At 40.3% G+C, this 21,204-nt stretch overlaps 1 protein-coding gene across 11 annotated transcripts in view; it reads right to left on the reverse strand.

Annotated features, from left to right (window-relative positions):
• cblb (Cbl proto-oncogene B, E3 ubiquitin protein ligase) overlaps nucleotides 1-21,204 on the reverse strand; it is a 135,297-nt gene that overhangs the window by 22,127 nt on the left and 91,966 nt on the right. For 10 of the 11 annotated variants that reach the window (XM_055017236.1, XM_055017234.1, XM_055017233.1 and 7 more), the window contains 7 exons: nucleotides 21,048-21,185; nucleotides 20,194-20,281; nucleotides 19,830-19,961; nucleotides 15,002-15,202; nucleotides 13,627-13,821; nucleotides 11,157-11,543; nucleotides 6,332-6,423 (listed from right to left, as the gene is read on the reverse strand). In XM_055017236.1, the coding sequence (XP_054873211.1) occupies nucleotides 6,332-6,423; nucleotides 11,157-11,543; nucleotides 13,627-13,821; nucleotides 15,002-15,202; nucleotides 19,830-19,961; nucleotides 20,194-20,281; nucleotides 21,048-21,185 (1,233 nt within the window). The remainder of the gene's footprint in view (nucleotides 1-6,331; nucleotides 6,424-11,156; nucleotides 11,544-13,626; nucleotides 13,822-15,001; nucleotides 15,203-19,829; nucleotides 19,962-20,193; nucleotides 20,282-21,047; nucleotides 21,186-21,204) is intronic. The other variant, XM_055017231.1, reaches the window with a different exon arrangement.

Here is a 21,204-nt window from a genome sequence, read left to right on the forward strand (position 1 = left end):
TTTCTTTCTCTGTTTGTAGATCTTTTTTTTCTTGTATGAGGAGTATGATATTATTTTACCTCTGATTACGGCCTTTCCAGTTTCCCACAGCAAAGATGGGGGTAAGTCATCAGAGTCATTGTTTTTTAGAAAGTCTGCCCACTCACTCCTTATTACTCGATCAAATTCTGGGTCTTTGAGTAGAGAGATGTTGAGGCGCCAAGTCTGAGGAGGTTTAGGGATGGAATCTGTTTGCAGGCTGAGTGATATTGGTGCGTGGTCGCTGATAATGATTGGGTGGATTTTAGTAGTAACTTTATGTGCGATAGAGTTATTTAAGAGGAAAAAGTCAATTCTTGAAAATGTTTTGTGTACCGCAGAGAAAAACGTATAGTCCCTCTTTGTAGGGTTTTTGAGTCTCCAGACGTCGTCTAGTCCGAAATCTTTCATATAGTCATGTATGACTTTAACTGATTGTGACTGTTTTATGTGTATTGGACTATTAGATCGATCTACTGAAGGGTTTAAAACTATGTTGAAGTCACCACCGATAATAGTTGTTGAGTTAGCAGATAAGTCTGCTAAGTGAGAGAAAACAGTGTGAAAGAAGGCTGGATCATCATTATTCGGAGCATAGAGGTTTACGATAGAATATAATTTATTAAAGATTGTTGCCTGGATAATAATATATCTGCCCTCTGAGTCCGTTACTGTACTGTTTAAAGTGAATGGTACTCTCTTATGGACTAGAATGGAGACCCCTCTTTGTCTGCTGTTATAACAAGATGAAAAGATGATACTATAATTCGAGTCTGATAAACATTTTTCTTCCGACTGTAGTAAATGTGTTTCTTGAAGGAGCAAAATATCTGCTTTTAATTTAGAGACATAGTCCATGATTTTAACTCTTTTTGTTTGTGAGCATATGCCATGAACATTCCAGGCTACGATATTAAACTTGAACATACAGAGAGAAGATGTTCTGTCACTGAGTATGTAGAAATGTAATATAACATCTGTGTGTGTCCCTGTGAGCTGTCTGTTGCTGTCTGTGAGCTGTGGGTGTTGGAGAGAGATGTATACAGCAGGTCAGGATCTATATATACATTATATAATAGCACATCATTGCGTGAAAAACTATCAACAAACACATTATAAAACATACAAGCACAATAAACATGGGGGGTACATAGAGTGTGAGTGAGAGTGTGGGGGGTGAGTATGTGAGAGGGGGAGAGGGCTAAAGGGAGACATATAGAGAGGGAGAGAGAGAAAAGTAGAAGGAGGAGGGGGTTCTCCAGTGGGGAGTGTATATTAGGAGAGTGAGACATTTACACCTGTGAGATATTTCTTTTTAAATAACATTTTCTAACATAAATGACTAAGTGATATATTAAACGTTTAAGCCATTTTTTTTTTTTTTTTTTTTTTTTTAGAAGAGCCAGGGAGTAATGGAGGGTTCCCGAAATAGCTGCCCATCTATGTATAGTTTGTCCACAACCAGTGCAGTCCGTTTACCTTTCTGTCTGTGTTCTTTCATGATGGGATATAATACTTTGCGCCTCTCGTTGATTTCCCTGGGAAACTGGTCGTTCATCCCGAACGACGTGCCTTTCAGCTCCCGTCCTTTGCTTCTTACGAGCACTTTCTGCTGGAAGTGCTCGAACTTTGCAATGATAGGACGGTGTCGGTTTCCTCCTCGGGGTCCGAGCCGGTGGACGCGGTGGAAAGTGATGTTTTTCACCGTTTCCGCAGGGATTTTAAGCACCAACACCATGAAGTTTTTAACAAGGGTCTCTGGGTTATCCGGTGTGGACTCAGGGATACCAGAAAAGATCAGGTTGTCCCGCATGCTCCTCGACTGGATGTCCAGGACGGTCTCCCTCAGGGTTTTGTTTTCTTTTTTAAGTGTATTCACCTCTGAAGTGACCGCTGTCAGCGTGGACCGGAGTTCGGTGTTGTCCCTCTGCAGATCCTCTATCTGCTGGTGGGTGAACTCCAGGCTTGCTTTCAGGTCTTTTATCTCCTGGTGAAGCAAGCTAAGGATATCGAGCTTCTTATTAATTGACCCGAGAACACTTACCTGGATATCCGTGACCTCCAAGTCTTGTGTGTCTGTCGAGGAGTCTGCCTTCTTCCTCTTGCTCGGGTTTACGTCTTCCATCGTGCACCGGACGAAGTAGTCGTCAATAAAGTTCTCAAGGTCCTCCACTGTGAGCACTACTGTTTCCGATCTTGAGCAGGCTATTTAGTTAGGTTGTTGTTTTATTTATTTATTTATTTTTAATACAAATACGTCGAGATAACGGCGATTTGTTTACTTCTCATCTAGCAGCTGGGAGCCGCCATGTTGAATTTCGTCACTCTCACTGAATCTCGCGATCTCACAGCATCTCGCGATCTACCATCTCTTCTAGCGGTGCTGCTGTGGTTCAGAGAGCACTCTGTTGCTGTAAGCAGTGATGTAAAAGGGATGTTCCATCAAGTGAGGCTCTTAGATGAGGACCGCCCACTGCTGCGGTTCCTCTGGCGAGACATGAAATGGGACGAGCTGCCCCATGTCTATGAGTGGAGAGTTAGGACTCTTTGGCACTACATGTAGCCCATGTTGTGCTATCTTCGCTCTTCAAAAACACATGCTGGACCATAGTACACCGGGAGAAGCTGTCCAGGAGACAGCCTACAATCATTCCATGTGGATAACTGTCTCCAGAGCTGGCCAACAGAAGACACTGCCAAGGCTTCAGTGTTAAGCTGTATGCATTGCCAAAGGAGGGAGGGTTTGAGCTTCGACAGTGGGCAAGCAACCAGCCCTCTGTTTTCAGTCACCTCCCTTCAGAGGCCAGGTCCACCAGCGCTGAGCTCTAGATCGCTCAAGGCAACCCTGATGTGGCAGAGTCAGCACTTGGTCTCCACTGGCACTGCTCATCTGACAGACTACGGTACAAGCTGTGACCTGTTGACCATCCCCAAGTGACACTGTGCACAATCTACAAAGTTCTGGTGAGTCAATATGATCCCCTTGGCTTTATTATCCCATACACCACCAGGGCTAAGGTCACTGTGCAGCAGCTACGGGCAAAACAACGGGACTGGGGTGATCCTAACCTCCCTGAGGACCTGCTCCAGGCATGGAAGCAATGGGAGAGTGAGCTGCCAGATCTGCAGGATGTATCACTAGCACATTGCTACATCAGTTCTGAGATGAACACAGAGAGTTGTCAACATGACATCCACATATTTTGCAATGCATCAGAATGTGCTTATGGATCAGTAGCCTATCTTAGGACTGAAGACGCTAGTGGCAAAGTAGAAGTCACCTTTCTCGCAGCACACTCCAGAGTAACTCCCAGAAATCAACAAACCATCCCTTGTCTGGAGCTGTGGGTAGCTCTAATGGGAACCCAGTTGGCCCAAGTCCTCACCAAAGAGCTAACAGTTCCTATCTGCCAAGTCATGCTATGGAGCGACTCAACTACAGTGCTAACGTGGCTTCAGTCTGACACCTGTCGATATAAGGTCTTTGTTGGTACTCGGATAGCAGAGATCCAAGACCTAACAGACTGGCATTATGTAGACTCAGATAACAACCCCGCCGATGACATAACTCGGGGTAAGCGTCTGTCTGAGTTAGGGATGCAAAGCCGTTGGTATTGAGGCCCAGCATTCCTTTATGGAGCTCAAGAGCAGTGGCCTGAGAAACCAGATTCCATACCTGATAGTGGTGAAGAGCTACGAAAGCCAGTTACATGTCTGCATATTGACACAACCGTAAGCCTGCCCTTACCTGATGTCAATCAATTCGAGACCTTCCAGGACCTTTTGATTGCCACAGCACTGTTGCTTCATGGGGTGGCTGACACCCCTGTCTCTGCTGAGGAGTATAGGAGTGCAGAGAACGCTCTCATACAGAAGGTGCAACAGGACTGCTTTCTGTCGGAGCTGACCCACCTGAAAGAAGGTAAGCCATTACCTAAAACCAGTTGTCTGCTCGCTTAGGTCCTGAATTGGACACCATTACCAATCTCATCCTAGTAGGAGGCCGACTTCAGCAAAGCCCTCACCTCGACCAAGCATCCATACATCCTGTTGTGCTTGACCCAAACCACCATGTTACTCAGCTGATTATTGCTGATTTGGATGAGAAACTACACCACCCTGGTGCAGAGAGAGTGTTTGCTGAAGCGAGGCGCAAATACTGGATTCTGCAAGGGAGAGAGGCAGTTAAACGACACCAGCAAAGATGTCTAGAGTGTCGCAAATGGCGCAGCAAACCCAAGGTGCCAAAAATGGCTGACTTGCCCCCAGCGAGGCTCTGCTTATATCAGCCTGCCTTTTATTCAACTGGTGTGGACTGTTTCTGCCCTATAGATCATCAAAGTCGGCAGAAGAAATGAGACAAGATGGGGTGTTATTTTCAAATGTCTGACCACCAGAGCAGTTCACCTAGACCTTCTTGCAACTCTTGACACAGACTCTTTCCTAATGGCCTTCAGGAGATTCGTGGCACGTCGAGGTAAGCCATTCGAATTGCTGTCTGACCAAGGAACCAACTTTAAAGGTGGAGAAAGAGAGTTAAAGGAAGCATTTGCTGCACTTACACCTACCCTTCAAGCTGAGCTGGCTGCCCAACAAGTGAACTTCAGATTCAACCCCCCCAGTGCCCCGCACTTTGGTGGCTGCTGGGAGAGGGAAATCCGATCACTGAAACAGGCCCTACAGACCACCTTGGGTGCTCAGACTGTAACAGAGAAGAAGGCAGACTGTTCTCATTGAGATCGAGGGCATTCTAAACGCCAAGCCCTCGGGCTATGTTTCATCTGATGTGGCTGACCCAGATCCAGTCACTCCTAACACTCTATTGATGGGGCGGCCTGATGCAGCTCTTCCCCAGGTCGTCTACCCTAAGTCAGAGATGCTCAGCAAGTGAAGATGGCGACACAGCCAAATATTGGCAACATTTCATCAAATAATCTCCCCAGTCTGCAGACTCGTCAAAAGTGGGCCACACACAATATCCGTTTTGATCCATGAGATGAGAGGCAGTGAGCTAACGGAGGAAGGAGCCGAATTTTCGGATACCACCGTCGGGACCGAATATTCGTCACATGGGCAGTTGGGTGTTCTTTCGGGTTAGGACCTGTACAGTACGGCTGATGGTTGGAGTAATGAGGCAGATTTCCACAGTAAATCTGGGGGCGGCTGTAAAAAGGATTTATTGCAGCATTCTTGTGAGCCAGGTTGCCTTCTCTCTTCTATGTGAGTGACATGCTCACCCCTCATGACACCTCAGCCAACAGCCAATAGGATTTTACTGCAGCAGTCTTGCCTACCGCAGACCTGGTTACTCTCTCTCCCATGTGACTGACATACTCACCCCTCATGACACCTCAGCCAGCAGCCAATAGGATGTTACGGCTATTGGCAGTGTATTTGACTGTAGTGGAGAGGAGACCGAAGCTGTGTTAGATACAGAGCTGCACAGAATATGCAGGGTTGGAGTTGTGTGCATTCTTGAAACACGTGAGTTGTCAACTATGATTGTTTGTGTAGAGTTCTTGTGTTGGAGTCAAAATGTTTAAGTACATTACAGGCTGTATCTCTGTTAGCTTGTGTATTTATTTAGATTGTTGAGCTAGGCTACAGAGCAGTTGTTTCATTGTTAAGAATTGTTAAGAACATTAAGAATTTGGTTTGTTCGCTTTGTAGAACCACACATATAGCTTTCAACTTTGACTGAATGTGTTACATGTGAGGCAGTGCTCAATAAAGATGTCGAACGAGTGTGGCATCTCCTCGTGTTTCTGACTGAACACATTGCAGTGGAACAGCACAACAACCATCTCAACATTGGATGGTGATAAGATCTTGAAATCACATAGTGTAATATTGGAAATAAGATATAGCTGAGTCTAAGAGAGATTTGGCATACCTGGTCCACTTATCAAACAGATTTTTGTCCAGCACTGAAGTATCACTTTATATTTTACACAGACTTTTATCTCGATGCACTGTTTCAAAACACAATGATCTGTCTCAATTTGAAAAGTCAGCTTTTTTAAAAACCAACATGGCTCAGTTCAAATTTTTTTCTTAAAACAGAACTTATCATTTCTCTGGTAGGATTTCAGCATCTGATGGTTTGTTATTGCTCAGAGGCAGGTTCATGAGCCAAAGCATGGATGCAGAGAACAGACATGGAATTGCAAACTGCCTGTTCTGCCCAACATCAACACAGAGTGGCTGTACACGATCATTTCAATTTTGCTAAAATGTTTGTCTGGTATTTGCAAGGAATGTGTTCAAATACTATTGGATAAATGTCCCAATTATGTGTGTTTGTAATACTCACTTGTGGCTACTGGCAAGTGTGAGCTGAGCTGGCAAGTGCCGTGAGGGAAGGATGTCATACTTGTCGCCGACTTGCACACCATTAGAAAAGGGCTGCACAGACATACGAAAGTGAAGGGGGTAAATTATAGAAACCCAAAGCAACAACTTCAAAATTTTATATCAGCTGAGTTTGATGAATAGAAATAAAGTTGAATACAGTATGTTATGCATACTGTATATATGTTATGCCAGTGTTCCTTCCTGATTCTGTAGTCAGAGGCTTGCAGTGAAGTTCTTAGCAGTTAGTGAATAAAGTCAGGATAATATACTGAAAGTGGATATAGCAATTCAACAGTCAGCAGCTGTGGCAACTCACTAAAAAATGATAATGTGGGTTCAAGATGCAAAAAAAAATTAAAGTTTATATTAAAATTGATTGTTTCATCACTTTCTCAGGGCTAATCTATTGTTATTTACTATCACAAAAAAGTATGTCAAGTTGTTCTTGTAAAATCAGTGCTGCTGAGACAGAATGCAACACAGCACATTATTATGTGAGGATTAGATCTTAATTATCTGTGTCAAACAGGGAAGACAATTTGTGAATCTGGTGCCAGATTAGCCAGCATGAAGCATATACCCAAAAATTTGTATATAAATATAGTGGAGTGGAGTGATCCTCTAAAAAGACACACATTTGGTTTCCATACAACTGCTTGAGGTGACAAAGCTACTACATTTATACTGCATTTATGGTATTTTATAGAAGTACTCCACTGCAATTAGTAATATCAGTGGAAAATTCCAAAAACCCAGGACAAAATATTACCTTCAGTAACACTGGTTTAGAAATATATTCCACATGCAAATCGCACTTGCCTTTGAAATGAAGGTTGCATTTGCAGAAATGGAAGACGAAAGTATGAAAAAAACACTTCAACTTCCTAAGTATTTCCAGAAATGACAATGCTTCTCTACATGCAGCATGAGGTACATTTTGATAAATAAAGAATCTCTAGATAGAGATTGGGTATGTGCATGAGTGTATACACAGCACTCTCAACATTAAATGATGAAGCAGAGAGAGGGTGCAAATTATACATATGCTCAGCAGTTTTCTAGCTCCCACCCTGGGACGTCCGGAGGCAGTCTCTGGACAATTTGTGTATTGTATTGAATGGTGAGTTACATTTTTGAGTTTCAGCTAAACCAAGGATTTCATTATTTAGCAGTAATTTTTATAATTATGCTCCATCTATTTACTCACTAGCGCTGCATAGTGGCTTGGTGGTTAGCACTATCGCCTCACAGCTAGAAGATCCCCAGTTCGCATCCTGGCCTTCCTGGGATCTTTCTGTATGGAGTTTGCATGTTCTCCCTGCGCATGCATGGGTTTTCTCTGGGTACTCCGGCTTCCTCCTACAGTCTAAAATCATGCTGAGGTTAATTGGTGATTCTAAATTGTCTGTAGATGTGCATATGAGTGTGCTTGTTGGTCTCTTTATGCAGCCCTGTGACAGACTGGTGACCTGCCTTCACCCTAAGTCAGTTGGGATAGACTCCAGCCCCCTCGTGACACTAATGAGGATTAAGTGGTGTATAGATGATGGACATTTACTCATTAGCAGAACTTAACTAATGAAACGAAAATCTGGAAACAATGAAAACATAAACTATAAACAAAAATATTATAAAATTGACAAATCTAAACTCATTAACATTTTGTCCCATTTAAAAAAAAAATACACTTTCACCTACTTTATCTAACCCATTGTCCAAAGAGCTGTACCATTGTATTTGGGGATTATTTATCTTGTTGTCAGTGGGAGGTGATTCAGGGAAAAACTCTATTCAACTGTGAACAACAAACCTTTAACAGACAGGACAACACTTGACAAAAAAATTGAGAGACTAACCAGAATAAAAGGACAAATGTATTACAGCAATACATTTTCAAGTTAGTGTCCTGTTTAATTGAAAACAGATGTCCTTTTGTTTATTTTGCACTTGATGCACTTCAATTATTTCTACCACCAGATAATAAAAAAAACTTTAGTTTGGTCTAGTGACCAAACTAAAGTTTTGTCATTGGACATGTTTAATCTTGAGTTGACTGTTTTTGGCTTTATGACTGTAATTCTTCCACACAGTACTTGTGCCTAAACATGACTATTTACTTAAGTTTGTTTTAGTAGCAGACTAATCAGTCTGAGAAAAAAAACAACTCTGCCTCACTGACTGTGGGGATTTTTATCTTCCTGTAATTGTTCAAAACACTTCAGAACTACATAACTCTCATGAATAATACAGACAAGTACAGTACAAGTTTAACTTTCTTTCAACCATACTTTCACATGCCTTACTGAATACTAAATCTCATTCTAGTACAATACCTAACATTTTTGAAAGTCTGCAATCTATAGAAAGAGCTGCAAAAATAACACTTTATATATTACAGAAATGCATGCATAATACATTTCACAAACGTAGGCAGAAGGAAACCCACATGATGGCGATGGATGGTATCCATCACCTATTATGTTATTATAAGGAATTGCCAAAGTAACTCATTTTTTTTGGCATGCAAGCAAGCTGTACATGTACAATTAGCATCACGTTGTTCTAGCTGTGAGGAGCTCTTTCATTCCCAGCATGGCAGCAGAATCATGTGAATGTGAATCATTCAATGGTTTTAAATAGGCATATTTTGGATTTGCCCCAAAGGCTGAAAAGCTCATCATTAGCAAAACCAACCTGTACACACTTGGACAAAATGGTTGGTACCCCTCGGTTAATGAAAGAAAAACCCACAATGGTCACAGAAATAATTTGAATCTGACAAAAGTAATAGTAAATAAAAATTCTATGAAATCTAACCAATGAAAATCAGATATTGCTTTTGAACCGTGGTTCAACAGAATTATTTCAAAAAATAAACTCATGAAACAGGCCTGGACAAAAATTATGGTACCTCTAGAAAAGACTGAAAAAAATTTGACCATAGGGACATGTTTAATCAAGGTGTGTCCTGTAATTAGCATCACAGGTGTCTACAAACTTGTAATCAGTTGGCTTTTTTATAGGGTTGCAAGTAGTCACTGTGCTGTTTGGTGACATGCTGTGTACCACACTAAATATGGACCAGAAGAAGCGTAGGAGAGAGTTGTCTCAGGAGATTAAATAGAAAATTATAGACAAGCATGTTAAAGGTAAAGGCTATAAGACCATCTCCAAGCAGCTTGACGTTCCTCTGACTACAGTTGCACATATTATTCAGAAATTTAAGATCCATGGGACTGTAGCCAACCTCCCTGGACGTGGCCGCAGGAGGAAAATTTATGACAAATGGAAGAGACGGATAATACGAATGGTAACAAAAGAGCCCAGAACAACCTCTACAGGCATTAAAGTTGAACCCCAAGGTCAAGGTACATCAGTGTCAGATTGCACCATCCATCGTTGTTTGAGCCAAAGTAGACTTCATGGGAGACGACCAAGGAGGACACCATTGTTGAAAACAAATCATGAAAAAGCCAGACTGGAATTTGCCAAACTGCATGTTGACAAGCCACAAAGTTTCTGGGAGAATATCCTATGGACAGACAAAACTGTAACTTTTTGGCAAGGCACATCAGCTCTGTGTTCACAGACGCAGAAATGAAGCATATCAAGAAAAGAACACTGTCCCTACTATGAAACATGGAGGAGGCTCTGTTATGTTCTGGGGCTGCTTTGCTGCATCTGGCACAGGGTGTCTTGAATCTGTGCAGGGTACAATGAAATGTCATGATTATCAAGGTATTCTAGAGAGAAATGTGCTGCCCAGTGTCAGAAAGCTTGGTCTCAGTCACAGGTCATGGGTCTTGCAACAGGATAATGACCCAAAACATACAACTAAAAACACCCAAGAATGGCTAAGAGGAAAACACTGGACTATTCTGAAGAGGCCTTCTATGAGCCCTGATCTAAATCCTATTGAACATCTGTGGAAGGAGCTGAAACATACCATCTGGAGAAGGCACCCTTCAAACCTGAGACAGCTGGAGCAGTCTGCTGATGAGAAGTGGACCAAAATACCTGCTGAGAGGTGCAGAAGTCTCATTGACAGTTACAGAAATAGTTTGATTGCAGTGATTGCCTCAAAAGGTTGTGCAAAAAAATATTAAGTTAAGGGTACCATCATTTTTGTCCAGGCCTGTTTCATGGGTTTATTTTTTCAAATAATTCCGTTAAACCACGGTTCAAAAGCAATGTCTGATTTTCACTGGTTAATTTTCATAGAATTTTTATTTATTACTACTTTTGTCAGTTTTAAATTATTTCTGTGACCATTGTGGGTTTTTCTTTCATTAACCGAGGAGTTAACAATTTTTTCCACGTGTGTAAGACAGATGGACTACAGTAAAGGACAGTTCCAGGTTTTGATCATGTTTCATGAAAAGCAGATTAACAAAGCTGTTAAATACCAGTAATGTGTACACCAAACTGCAGATTCATCAGTCCAGTAAGTGGCGTCAAATTCACTATATAGTCGCCATGTTAGTTTAGCATATTGGTTTCAGTATTTTGCTGAGGCTGATAGGGATGCCATTACTTTTGTAGGTATATTAGACAATTCAAATTTGGATCTGACAATTCCACTAGGAGAGAAGTTTAAGAATCACTAAGTGGTTCTTATTCTTTCTGAGAAGAATGTCCAAACCAAATCATGAAAATCCATTCAACTGTTGAGGCATTACATTTACAACTTTCTGCTAGTGAGTTAATAAATTAATTAAGGAATTACGCTTTTCCGCTCACATCCAACCCATTGCTTTACCGTGAAATTGACATCTAATTCCTACCTTGGAGCTCTCTGAGTTTCCTGCTTCTTCGATTCTGTGATGACACCTCCCAAATTCCCCAGATGGACAACTGAGTGGTCGTCCGTTCAGGTGAGAGGGCCCAGCAGGTCCCAGCTGGAGTTGGTATTCTGCTCCAGTCCGGTGGGTGTCTGCCAAGTGGCTGTCTTTGGAACACCTTGTGTCAGGTGGTGTCTGGGAATCTGACAGCGCACTGGTAGAAGATGAGATAGAAGAGGACAAGGAAGAGGAACTGGGGAGCCAAGAGTGGCGGGATTCTAGTGGGATAGGAGGAGGACGCTCAGGGGGAGGAGGTGGAGGTGGGTCCCTCTGAGGAGGAGGTGGAGCTGGTAGAGGCTTTTCCTGCTTTCTGGACATGCCTGGTGAAGACTACAAAGTAACAAAGATACAGCTTGCTCAGTGGTTCACTGAAATGTAAATGATCGAAATAATTTGACTTCTTCTTAAATACAGTAATTAGTGCTGTCAAACGATTAAAATATTTAATCGGATTAATCATAGGGTTGTTGTGGATGAATTTCGATAAATCACAATTCAATATCATTCATTTTTAATCAATAAAAATCGCATGTGCAAACACTTTCAAGAAAGAAGAGAATATATATGCACGTAAGGTGTTTATTAAACACTTTTAAAGGTTCATGTTAGAGTCCCCGACTAATGCATACTTTGTGTTAATGTGGTACTTTAAGCTGGAAGTGCTTCGGTGAAAAGAAAACTCCTTCTTGCAGAGTGTACATATTACTGTAAGTCGGTCGACTGTTCCGTCTTGCGTTTTTTTATATTCAAATTTACCACTGAGAGGGCCAATGTGCTATTTAGTAGGGCCGATGCCGATTACAACATTTGGCAGAAAAAAATTTCCAAAACTGATTAATTGGCCGATTAATTAAAAAATATAGAATGAATAAAATAACTTCTTTTTTGATCCCTTAATGTTTACAACAACAAAGATATGAATTACAGGCAGAACATTTTACTATTTTAGAATACTTTGTCCGCAAGTATTTGTTTAACTTTAGAACAGAGAGGAATTTTCAAGTACAAAAACATGCAACAAAGCATTAAACCTTTGGGAAATTACATAACCTTAAAAAGAGTCAATCTATAAATGAGTTATGAAATACATCTTGTCTTGTACTTGTTGCTGCAAATTAGAGGTATTTTATATATATATATATGTGTGTGTGTGTGTGTGTGCGTGCGTGTATGTATGTATGTATGTTTGTATTTATATATATATATATATATATATATATATATATATATATATATATATATATATATATATATATATATAAACATTATTTATGCAGCCCTCTGATGCCCTTAAACGTTAAATCACATTTTCTCTATTCCATTTCTTTCTTTGCCATGAAGTCATGACTCATATGAACCAAAATAAAAACCAGAGACATCTTTCTCAGATGTCAACACGTCATCTATGACAGAGTTGCATTTTAAATATATTATAGTCACAAGTAGTCTGACACTAATGTTACTCCATAACAACACACACACTGAGTTGCTTTAACAGCCTGTGCACTGTGTTATAGTATTTTCTGACAAAGTAAAACTAAGAGTGACATGACATCATGACAGTTGCTGAAGACAGACAGTAATGCTAATCATTTTCACTTTAACTGTTTCTCTTAACTGAAATGGGAGACATTTTGAGTCATTGTTAATTTCACAACATCGTTGTGAACTTACCTGTCGGCTCAGCCCACTCCTGTAATGTTGCCTGGCTGTAGCTTACTCCTGTACATTACTGGGAAGACAGCGGTGAGGACTGAGGATTGAATGGAGTCAGAGCTCCACATATTGGGCAAACAGCGCAAGGACGCTTGACAGCATTTACTGTTTTATGAGAAATTAAGACTATAACGGCGTTTAATCAGCAAAATTCAGGCCGTTGACGATTATTTTGAAAAGGGCTATAATCGGCTGATTTAATCAACCGATTATACCCTACTGATTGATCCTACTGATTAACAGTAGGGTCCTACTGTTTGCCGTCTTCCATGTGGAGTTGCTTGGTTCTGCCACTATTGGATCAACTGCCGACTATCACCGACTGCCGACTTACCGTTGCACATGCCTTTGCATGTGCAAAGTCTATGTAGACAAACTGCCCAAAATGTGTTGCCAGAGGCGTTTCAGGGATTTTGAGTCATTCTGCGCTACAGATGCGTTAATTGCGTTAAAATTTTTAATCAGATTAATCATGATGATGGATTAATCCGCGTTAATATGTTAATTTTGACAGCTCTATAAATGTTAATGTTTTTAAGCCTTTCTGTAAAGCACTTTCTAAACATTGCATTAATATTTGTATATTTGTTTTAAATAATTGTGTAACAAATCAGTAGTGCTCAATGATGTGATGGTGTGCCAGAAAATTCAGGTGACCCATTTTTAATGTTTATGCCTGTGGGATCCTGTGGCTGACCTTTGGAGAGCTGGTGGGACTGGCAGATGGAGAGCGGATGGCACTTTTATGCATGAGGTCGCGTCGTGGTGGGACAGGGGGGAGGCTGAGGTGCTGGACACAGTGGCTGGGGTCTCCCCCGTGGGCTTTCCTATGTTGGCTGACAGGTGAAGAGCTGGGAGACACTATGGGTGAGTTTTGGTGCTCGGTGCAATGCTGAGAGAAAAACAAAAAAAAATCTTTTAAATCTGTTTCTAATAATTTAGTACCCGCTAAGGTTATGTAATGTGTAACAGAGGTTATGGGATCAAATTTCACAGACTGCTAGTAAAAATTATGGACAAGCAAAAGACTTTTTTTTTCATTTTTACCACTAAAAGTTAAACATAAAATCAATTAAGCCAATTTCTTGTGTCTTGTAAGCACCAGAGGGGCTTTATGTTGATAGAAGGGATATCCTACTAGACAGATACCAATAGACAGACAGCTCATTTATTACATGTACTACCTCTTTGACCCCTTGCTCAAAAAGACAATTCAGGATGTTTTGAAGTTACTCTGAATACACTTCACATTTGCCTTATTTTACTCTTTTTCTGTAGGGAATAACATTTTCTTTTGTTCTGGTAAAGCGCTGCTGGTTTTAAACTCTGGGCATATCAAGGTATTAGTAAAATTATTATTATTGGGCACCCAGATAGCTCAGCTGGCTGAGCGGGCAACTCATTAACAGGGGCTATAGTCTTGACACACAGCAGTCATGGGTTTGAATCCAGCCATTTACTGCATGTCATTCCCCCACATACAACCCATGTTTCCTGTCTGTCTCTCCATTGTCCTATATAATGAAGGCAAAATGGCCAAAAAATAACTTTAAAAAAGATTTTTACTCTTTCCATGCATCTTTATTTTCCAAACTTGTTTAGGTGGCACCAAATTCTTTTTAGACATTTTTGGTTAAAGAATATCATCTGCCAGTAGCAGAATTTTCTCCTTGCTCCAATTTAGCTTGTTTATTTATTTTTTAATTCTATCTCAGTCAACATCTAGCTATTTAATATGAATTATTATATACTCACATACCATTAATACACTGGAGAGGATTTCATTTCATGTTTTGATTGCTACTAGAGTTTTCAGATTCACACAAATAAAATGAACCTTTACAAACAGATGTTGTTACAGAATAACATATCTGTACAAAAAAAGTAAGGTATGGATCTTTTGTGGCCGAGGCAGAGTAAATCCTTCAACACGTGAGTAATCATGAAACACAAAAATATTACCTGGTATTGTGCACCTATTACAAACAACCAGAAGAAAATGGAAATCAAATATCTTTCAGCCCCTTCACTTGCCCATGAATAGAACAACAGCTTGCACTGTAAGTCTTTACCTTCCTGATGTTAGCCAGTCCATTCATGACAAGACAGTCTTCTCGATCTTCATCGTCATCCACATCCAACATTGGGCTGCTGTGCTGGTCCAAGAAGAAACACTTGGTGCCCTCATTTCGAGGGTCAAAGGGATCCACAATGATGGGCTCTGTGCCTTTAATCTCACAGCGACAGAAGGGGCATCCTTGGCCATCTGATTCCTTTATGAATAAGGAAGAAGTGTGCATGAAACCGATTATTTCATACACACAGACACACATGTGCAGTGACATTGCTAACCCCCAAACATACATAAATACATACATCAATACATACATACATACATAGGATATAAAAAGTCTACACACCCCTGTTCAAATGCTAGGTTTTTGTGACGTAAAAAAAATGATACCAAGTTAAATAATTTCACAACTTTTTCCACCTTTAATGTGACCTATAACCTGTACAACACAATTGAAAAACAAACTGAAACCTTTAAAGGGGAAAAATAAAAAAATAAAAACCTTAAAATAGCCTGGTTGCATAAATATGCACACCCTTAAACTAATACTTTGTTGCAGCACCTTTGGCTTTTATTACAGCACTCAGTCGTTTTGGACAGGAGTCTATCAGCATGGCACATCTTGATGTGGCAATATTTGCCCACTCTTCTTTGCAAAATCGCTCCAAATCTGACGGATTGCGAGGGCATCTTCTGTGCACAGCCCTCTTCAGATCACCCCACAGATGTTCGATCAGATTCAGGTCTGGGCCATTCCAAAACCTCAATCTTATTCTGGTGAAGCCATTCTTTTGTTGATTTGGATGTGTGCTTTGGGTCATTGTCGTGCTGGAAGATGAAGTTCCTCTTCATCTTCAGCTTTCTAACTGAAGGTTTTGTGCCAACACTGACTGGTATTTGGAACTGTTCATAATTCCCTCCACCCTGACTAAGACCTCAGTTCCAGTTGAAGAAAAACAGCCCCCAATACATGATGCTGCCACCACCATGCTTCACTGTAGGTATGGTGTTCTTTTGGTGATGAGCAGTGTTGTTTTTATGCCAAATATACCTTTTGGAATTATGGCCAAAAAGTTCAACTTTGGTTTCATCGGACAATGACACATTTTCCCAAATGCGTTTGGGAGATTTCAAATGTGTTTTTGCAAAATGAAGCTGGGCTTGGATGTTTTTCTTCGTAAGATAAGGCTTCCGTCTTGCCACCCTACCCAACCCAGACATATGAAGAAGACGGGAGATTGTTGTTACATGTACTACACAGCCAATACTTGCCAGAAATCCCTGCAGCTCCTTCAATGTTGCTGTCGGCCTCTTGGCAGCCTCCCTGACCAGTTTTCTTCTCGTCTTATCAATTTTGGACGGACGTCCTGTTCTTGGTAATGTCACTGTTGTGCCATATTTTCTCCACTTGATGATGACTGTCTTCACTGTGTTCTATGGTATATTTAATTCCTTGGAAATTCTTTTGTACCCTTCACCTGACTGATATCTTTGAACAATGAGATCCCTCTGATGCTTTGGAAGCTCTCTGCGGACCATGGCTTGTACTGGAAGATGTGGCTACAAAAATGTCAGGAAAAGCCTACTAGAACAGCTGAACTTTATTTGGGGTTAATTAGAGGCACTTTAAATGGTGATAGGAGTGTGTTGACTCCAAGTTAACATGAGTTTGAATGTAACTGGTTAAATCTGAACACAGTCACATCCCCAGTTATAAGAGGGTGTGCACACTTATGCAACCTTATTATCTCAGTTGTTTATTTTTACTTCACCTCCCTGTAAGGTTTCAGTTTGGTTTTCAGTTGCGTTGTACAGGTTATAGGTCACATTAAAGGTGGAAAAAGTTGTGAAATTATTAATCTTGGTGTCATTTTTTTACATCACAAAAACCTGGCATTTGAACAGGGGTGTGTAGACTTTTTATATCCACTGTACATACATATATGTGTATATATATATATATATATATATATATATATATATATATATATATATATATATATATATATATATATATATATATATATATATATATATATATATATATATATATATACCTATTATTTATATTCGATTAAAAATTAATATATTGAATAAAATGTTGTTAAAAATTTCATTTCTTGAAAATATATATATCACTTAGACTGTCAGGCTGGAAGACTGCTGTTGCAAACAACTGGGTTGCACATGCTTATTGGCTTTAGCACTGCCCTATATCTCACTCTCTGTCCCCCCATTCATGAAAGGCATAATCAATAGACACGTTTGTGTAGATCACCTCAAGTGAAAGCTGTTTTTGTAAACTGCACAACAGTCATTGGCCATGTACATATTTCTGGGGGACAAATCATAAATAAATAAAATAAATAAATAAAAGAGTAAAAGATGCTTTGGTTTTCAGTGCATCTCTCTCTTCTAACTCAGACAATATTTACAGAGACCAAACGAGGGACAGATCAAAGGCATGTGTGAAACTTAATCCTAATTAGAGTGGGAGGAGAGGGGAAGGACTGGGAGGCCAAACGTAAGAGAACTCAGAGGGTGAATGAAAAATTTTTGTGGTCATAGACATTAAAGAAACTGTTCAGTTAGTAAAGACAAGCTAAATGAATCTGCTTCCTGGTGAGAGGAAGAAAATGTTCTTTGATTAACTTCTGCTCTGAAGTAGACAGAAAAGTTCAAAAACAGAGTGACAGTAACCCTTCCCACACCGATTTAATGATTTGCATGTTTTGTCCAGATGTTGACATTAAAACAGAATAAAATTTGGTTGAGTAGTGAAAGTTTTCAGATTGAGTAATTTGATCAGTTGGGAGCCTATTAACACACTCAGAAGACAAAGTATGAGCTATATTAACATTTATTTGTAATGATATTTCTGTCAGTGTGACAAATGTCAATATTTGCTCTCCTTTAGTTGGAAATGGGTCTCCAACATCTGCAGAGGAACTGCTGCTAAATATTCCCCAAACCCCCACTGTGTCCATCTGCCGATTGCTGCTGACCAGTACAGTGGATTTGTTAAAATGCTTAGAGCTGATGGGAACTACAGTCAAGTGTGACTTTATTTGTTCACACCTTTCATTATATAAATACACATTTTATCTGTCGTTAATATAAAGATATGATTCATTAAGACAAATGAATATATTAGTTTTGAAAGTATCCTCACTTTACTATTAGTGTACAACATTTGCACAGTACTGTATGCATAATGAAACCTGTCCTACAGTCTGCTAAAACATTCTGAATCCTCACTGTATTGATTCTGGATAAAACTAATAGCTATAATAAGGGAACCCTCACATGTTCCACACAGAGATCAAAAATAGTCATTAAAGAAAACAGGACGTGGAATTACATTGATCATCAGCCAGCTGTGAGTGAGGATGTCTGTTCCACCGCAGCTGACTAATACATAGAGGAAAGCACCACTGAGTCAATGGCCTGAATGGACTACTGCGGGGTTACTCACTGTTGCAATGTAGGAGGACTCCCTCTCTCGCTGACACAGTCTTTCATGAATGTGGAAGGAAATACTTCATTTCTGAAGCACACACACTGACATATTTCACTGAGGTTGTGGGTAAAGCAGCATCACACTGAGTTGTCCTAACAGGAAGAATGACGAACAAACGCTGGTAATGTGGGTGCTGCTGAACGAAGAGCACACGACTGAACTCTGGAAAGACTGCACTCATTTACTAGACCTACAGTTATGTACAGGCTAAAGCCAGTTAGTCTGAATACGTCCTGGGAAACAAGCATCAGCTCAAACACTACTGCATGTACTCCAAGACGCTGCTCAAACATTTAAGGTTTTCTATAAACCTTTCAGGCCAAGAAGTCTTAACATTACATTCTGTGGATCGTAGAGCATCAGTTAGGAAACCCATTGCAGCTGCTGTAGAAATACATTGTTTCAGTGCTGTAATAATTCTGAATAACCCAGACCAAAAACATGGTGCGAAGACATCTCAAAACATGTTGGTATAGATTGTGTTTCCTTTTTTCCCTTTTTTTGGCGAAATGAAAATGTCTATATGTCAAATTAGCAACAGGTGTGCAAAATACCTCTCAGTATTACTGAGTAAACACTGTATTATCATAAAGAGTTAACCAAAGTTGTTTAAATCAATCCAACTTAAGAAAGTTCCTTGAAGACGTTTCACCTCTCATCCAAGAGGCTTCTTCAGTTCTGGTGGTGGTTGATGTTGCCTCAGCTTATAACCCCTGTGAGGTGTGGTCAGTGCTATTCACATTCCGACGACCATTGCCAAGGCCCATCTGGCTCCTCAACAATGGTCGGTGGGAGCCAGGGAGTGACAAAGGGGGTCGTTGAAATACGAGTTTCACCAAGCCCTCGTATGCTAATGGTGGTCGTTAGCATGAGCCACTTCACGAGTCATTCTGCTGAGTAGTTCTTTTGGGGAGTTTTGAAAGGACCTGATTGTAAATCGGCAAAAGATGATGTCGCAGACAACCCCCCCCGTTCAGAGATGGCTTCTCCACTTTGACATGGATGGCCACCATTGATGGTTTGAGAGAGGTGTGAAAGAAGCCATCCATGTCAAAGTGGATCTGAGTCCTTTAGTCTTTTCTCTCTTCTATGCAGATTCGTTCTGACAACAACAAAAAATGAAAATCTAAAATCTCATATCGGTGAAAGCTAAAAATGTTCATGTCTTCCCAAATGGACACAACAAAGAGGCAAAGATGGGGGGAAAATTGACACAAACCTACAATCCCCCATGTACACATGCAGTAACTCCAGCAAACAATTTATTTCTGGAAACAGGGTTCTGCAGAAAGGTTCATTACAATACCTGCCAGGCCGTAAGACATGAAGTACACATGAGGTGACCACAGGGTTCGATCTTGACATCTTTGTCATTCTCAGCACATATCTTGCAGAGCTGGAAGGTGGAGCCCATTTCACAGTACAGCTCATACTGCTCCTGTTCAGGTGCAGCAAACTCCAGTTAGTCATTAAGTGATGCTCATATCGAACTATACATGAGAATAAGATACAAACCTATACAGACAAATACATGCAGAATACATGAAATAGAAATTTTTCACCATGGCCCTAATGACAAATTCGACCATGTTTTCAGGTACTTCCCAACACTAATTTTGAGCTATCCCATAACTGTTAATTATGATGGCCACTGTTCTTGTCAAACCCACTTGTGTCACTTTGATGTGATCATGAGGCATCGGCCCACATAAACCAGTGAGGTCAGGATTGTAACTGCGACCATCAGGGAACAAGTAGCTGTGAATTAGAAAAATAAAAAACACTTAAAACACACAATAAGATATTCATTTTAAATATCTAAAAATAATGTGTTGTCCGCTGTGTGTTATGAAACTGATATATTATCAGGTATACATTTTATTAAGAATCAGCTAGGAGCAGATGCTTCATGAAAGAATCTGAAGTGTTATAAAATAAAAGAATAAATGAGTCAGTAATACACTGCTCTCTGTATAGAATAACAGACTGAGCAGAATCTGTGTTCTGTTTAAAGTCAGTTTTGCAAATGAATTTCCAAATTTGGGTATAACCATCATGACTGGCAACAGAAAGAATAACTTAAGTGAACTTCAGTTCCTCAGAGTTTCTATGGCCTCCCTACTAGACTAAAAACAGATATGCTTAAAACAGGAAGAAGACACTGTGTCTTTTGGATAGCCTCAACCTGCTGCAATTGATGGTTGGAAAAGGTAAGATCCTGACCACTAAAAGAAAGGCAGCATCTCTGATTTGTCTAGGTCAGTCAGATTACATGACTGAAACAGTAGTGGTTTTCAGAAAAGGCTAATACTTTCACAAAGCACTACTATGCTATTGACACAAACCTACAAACCTACAAACCTAAATGTCTATTGGTCTGCCAATAGACATTTAAAGACGATGCATCAGATGTGACAAAGTTTGTCACATATCAATTGTACACAGTGAAGAGATTAGGACAACTGGTCAATTTTCACACAGAGACTGACCTTGAGAGAAAGACAATATGTGAAAGGTTACATACAATCCCTCTCTGTAGCCATCGATAAGAGCCTGGAACAGCGGTTTGTTGTGGGGAATGGTCTGCAGTATGTTGCAATCATTGGTCACATAGCCGATGGCCCACTGGCCCAAACGTGTACAACTCAGTCTGAAGATGTAACTGTTAGAGAAAGAAAAAG

Source organism: Amphiprion ocellaris, chromosome 14, assembly GCF_022539595.1.
Source record: "Amphiprion ocellaris isolate individual 3 ecotype Okinawa chromosome 14, ASM2253959v1, whole genome shotgun sequence".
NCBI classification, from domain to species: domain Eukaryota; kingdom Metazoa; phylum Chordata; class Actinopteri; family Pomacentridae; genus Amphiprion; species Amphiprion ocellaris.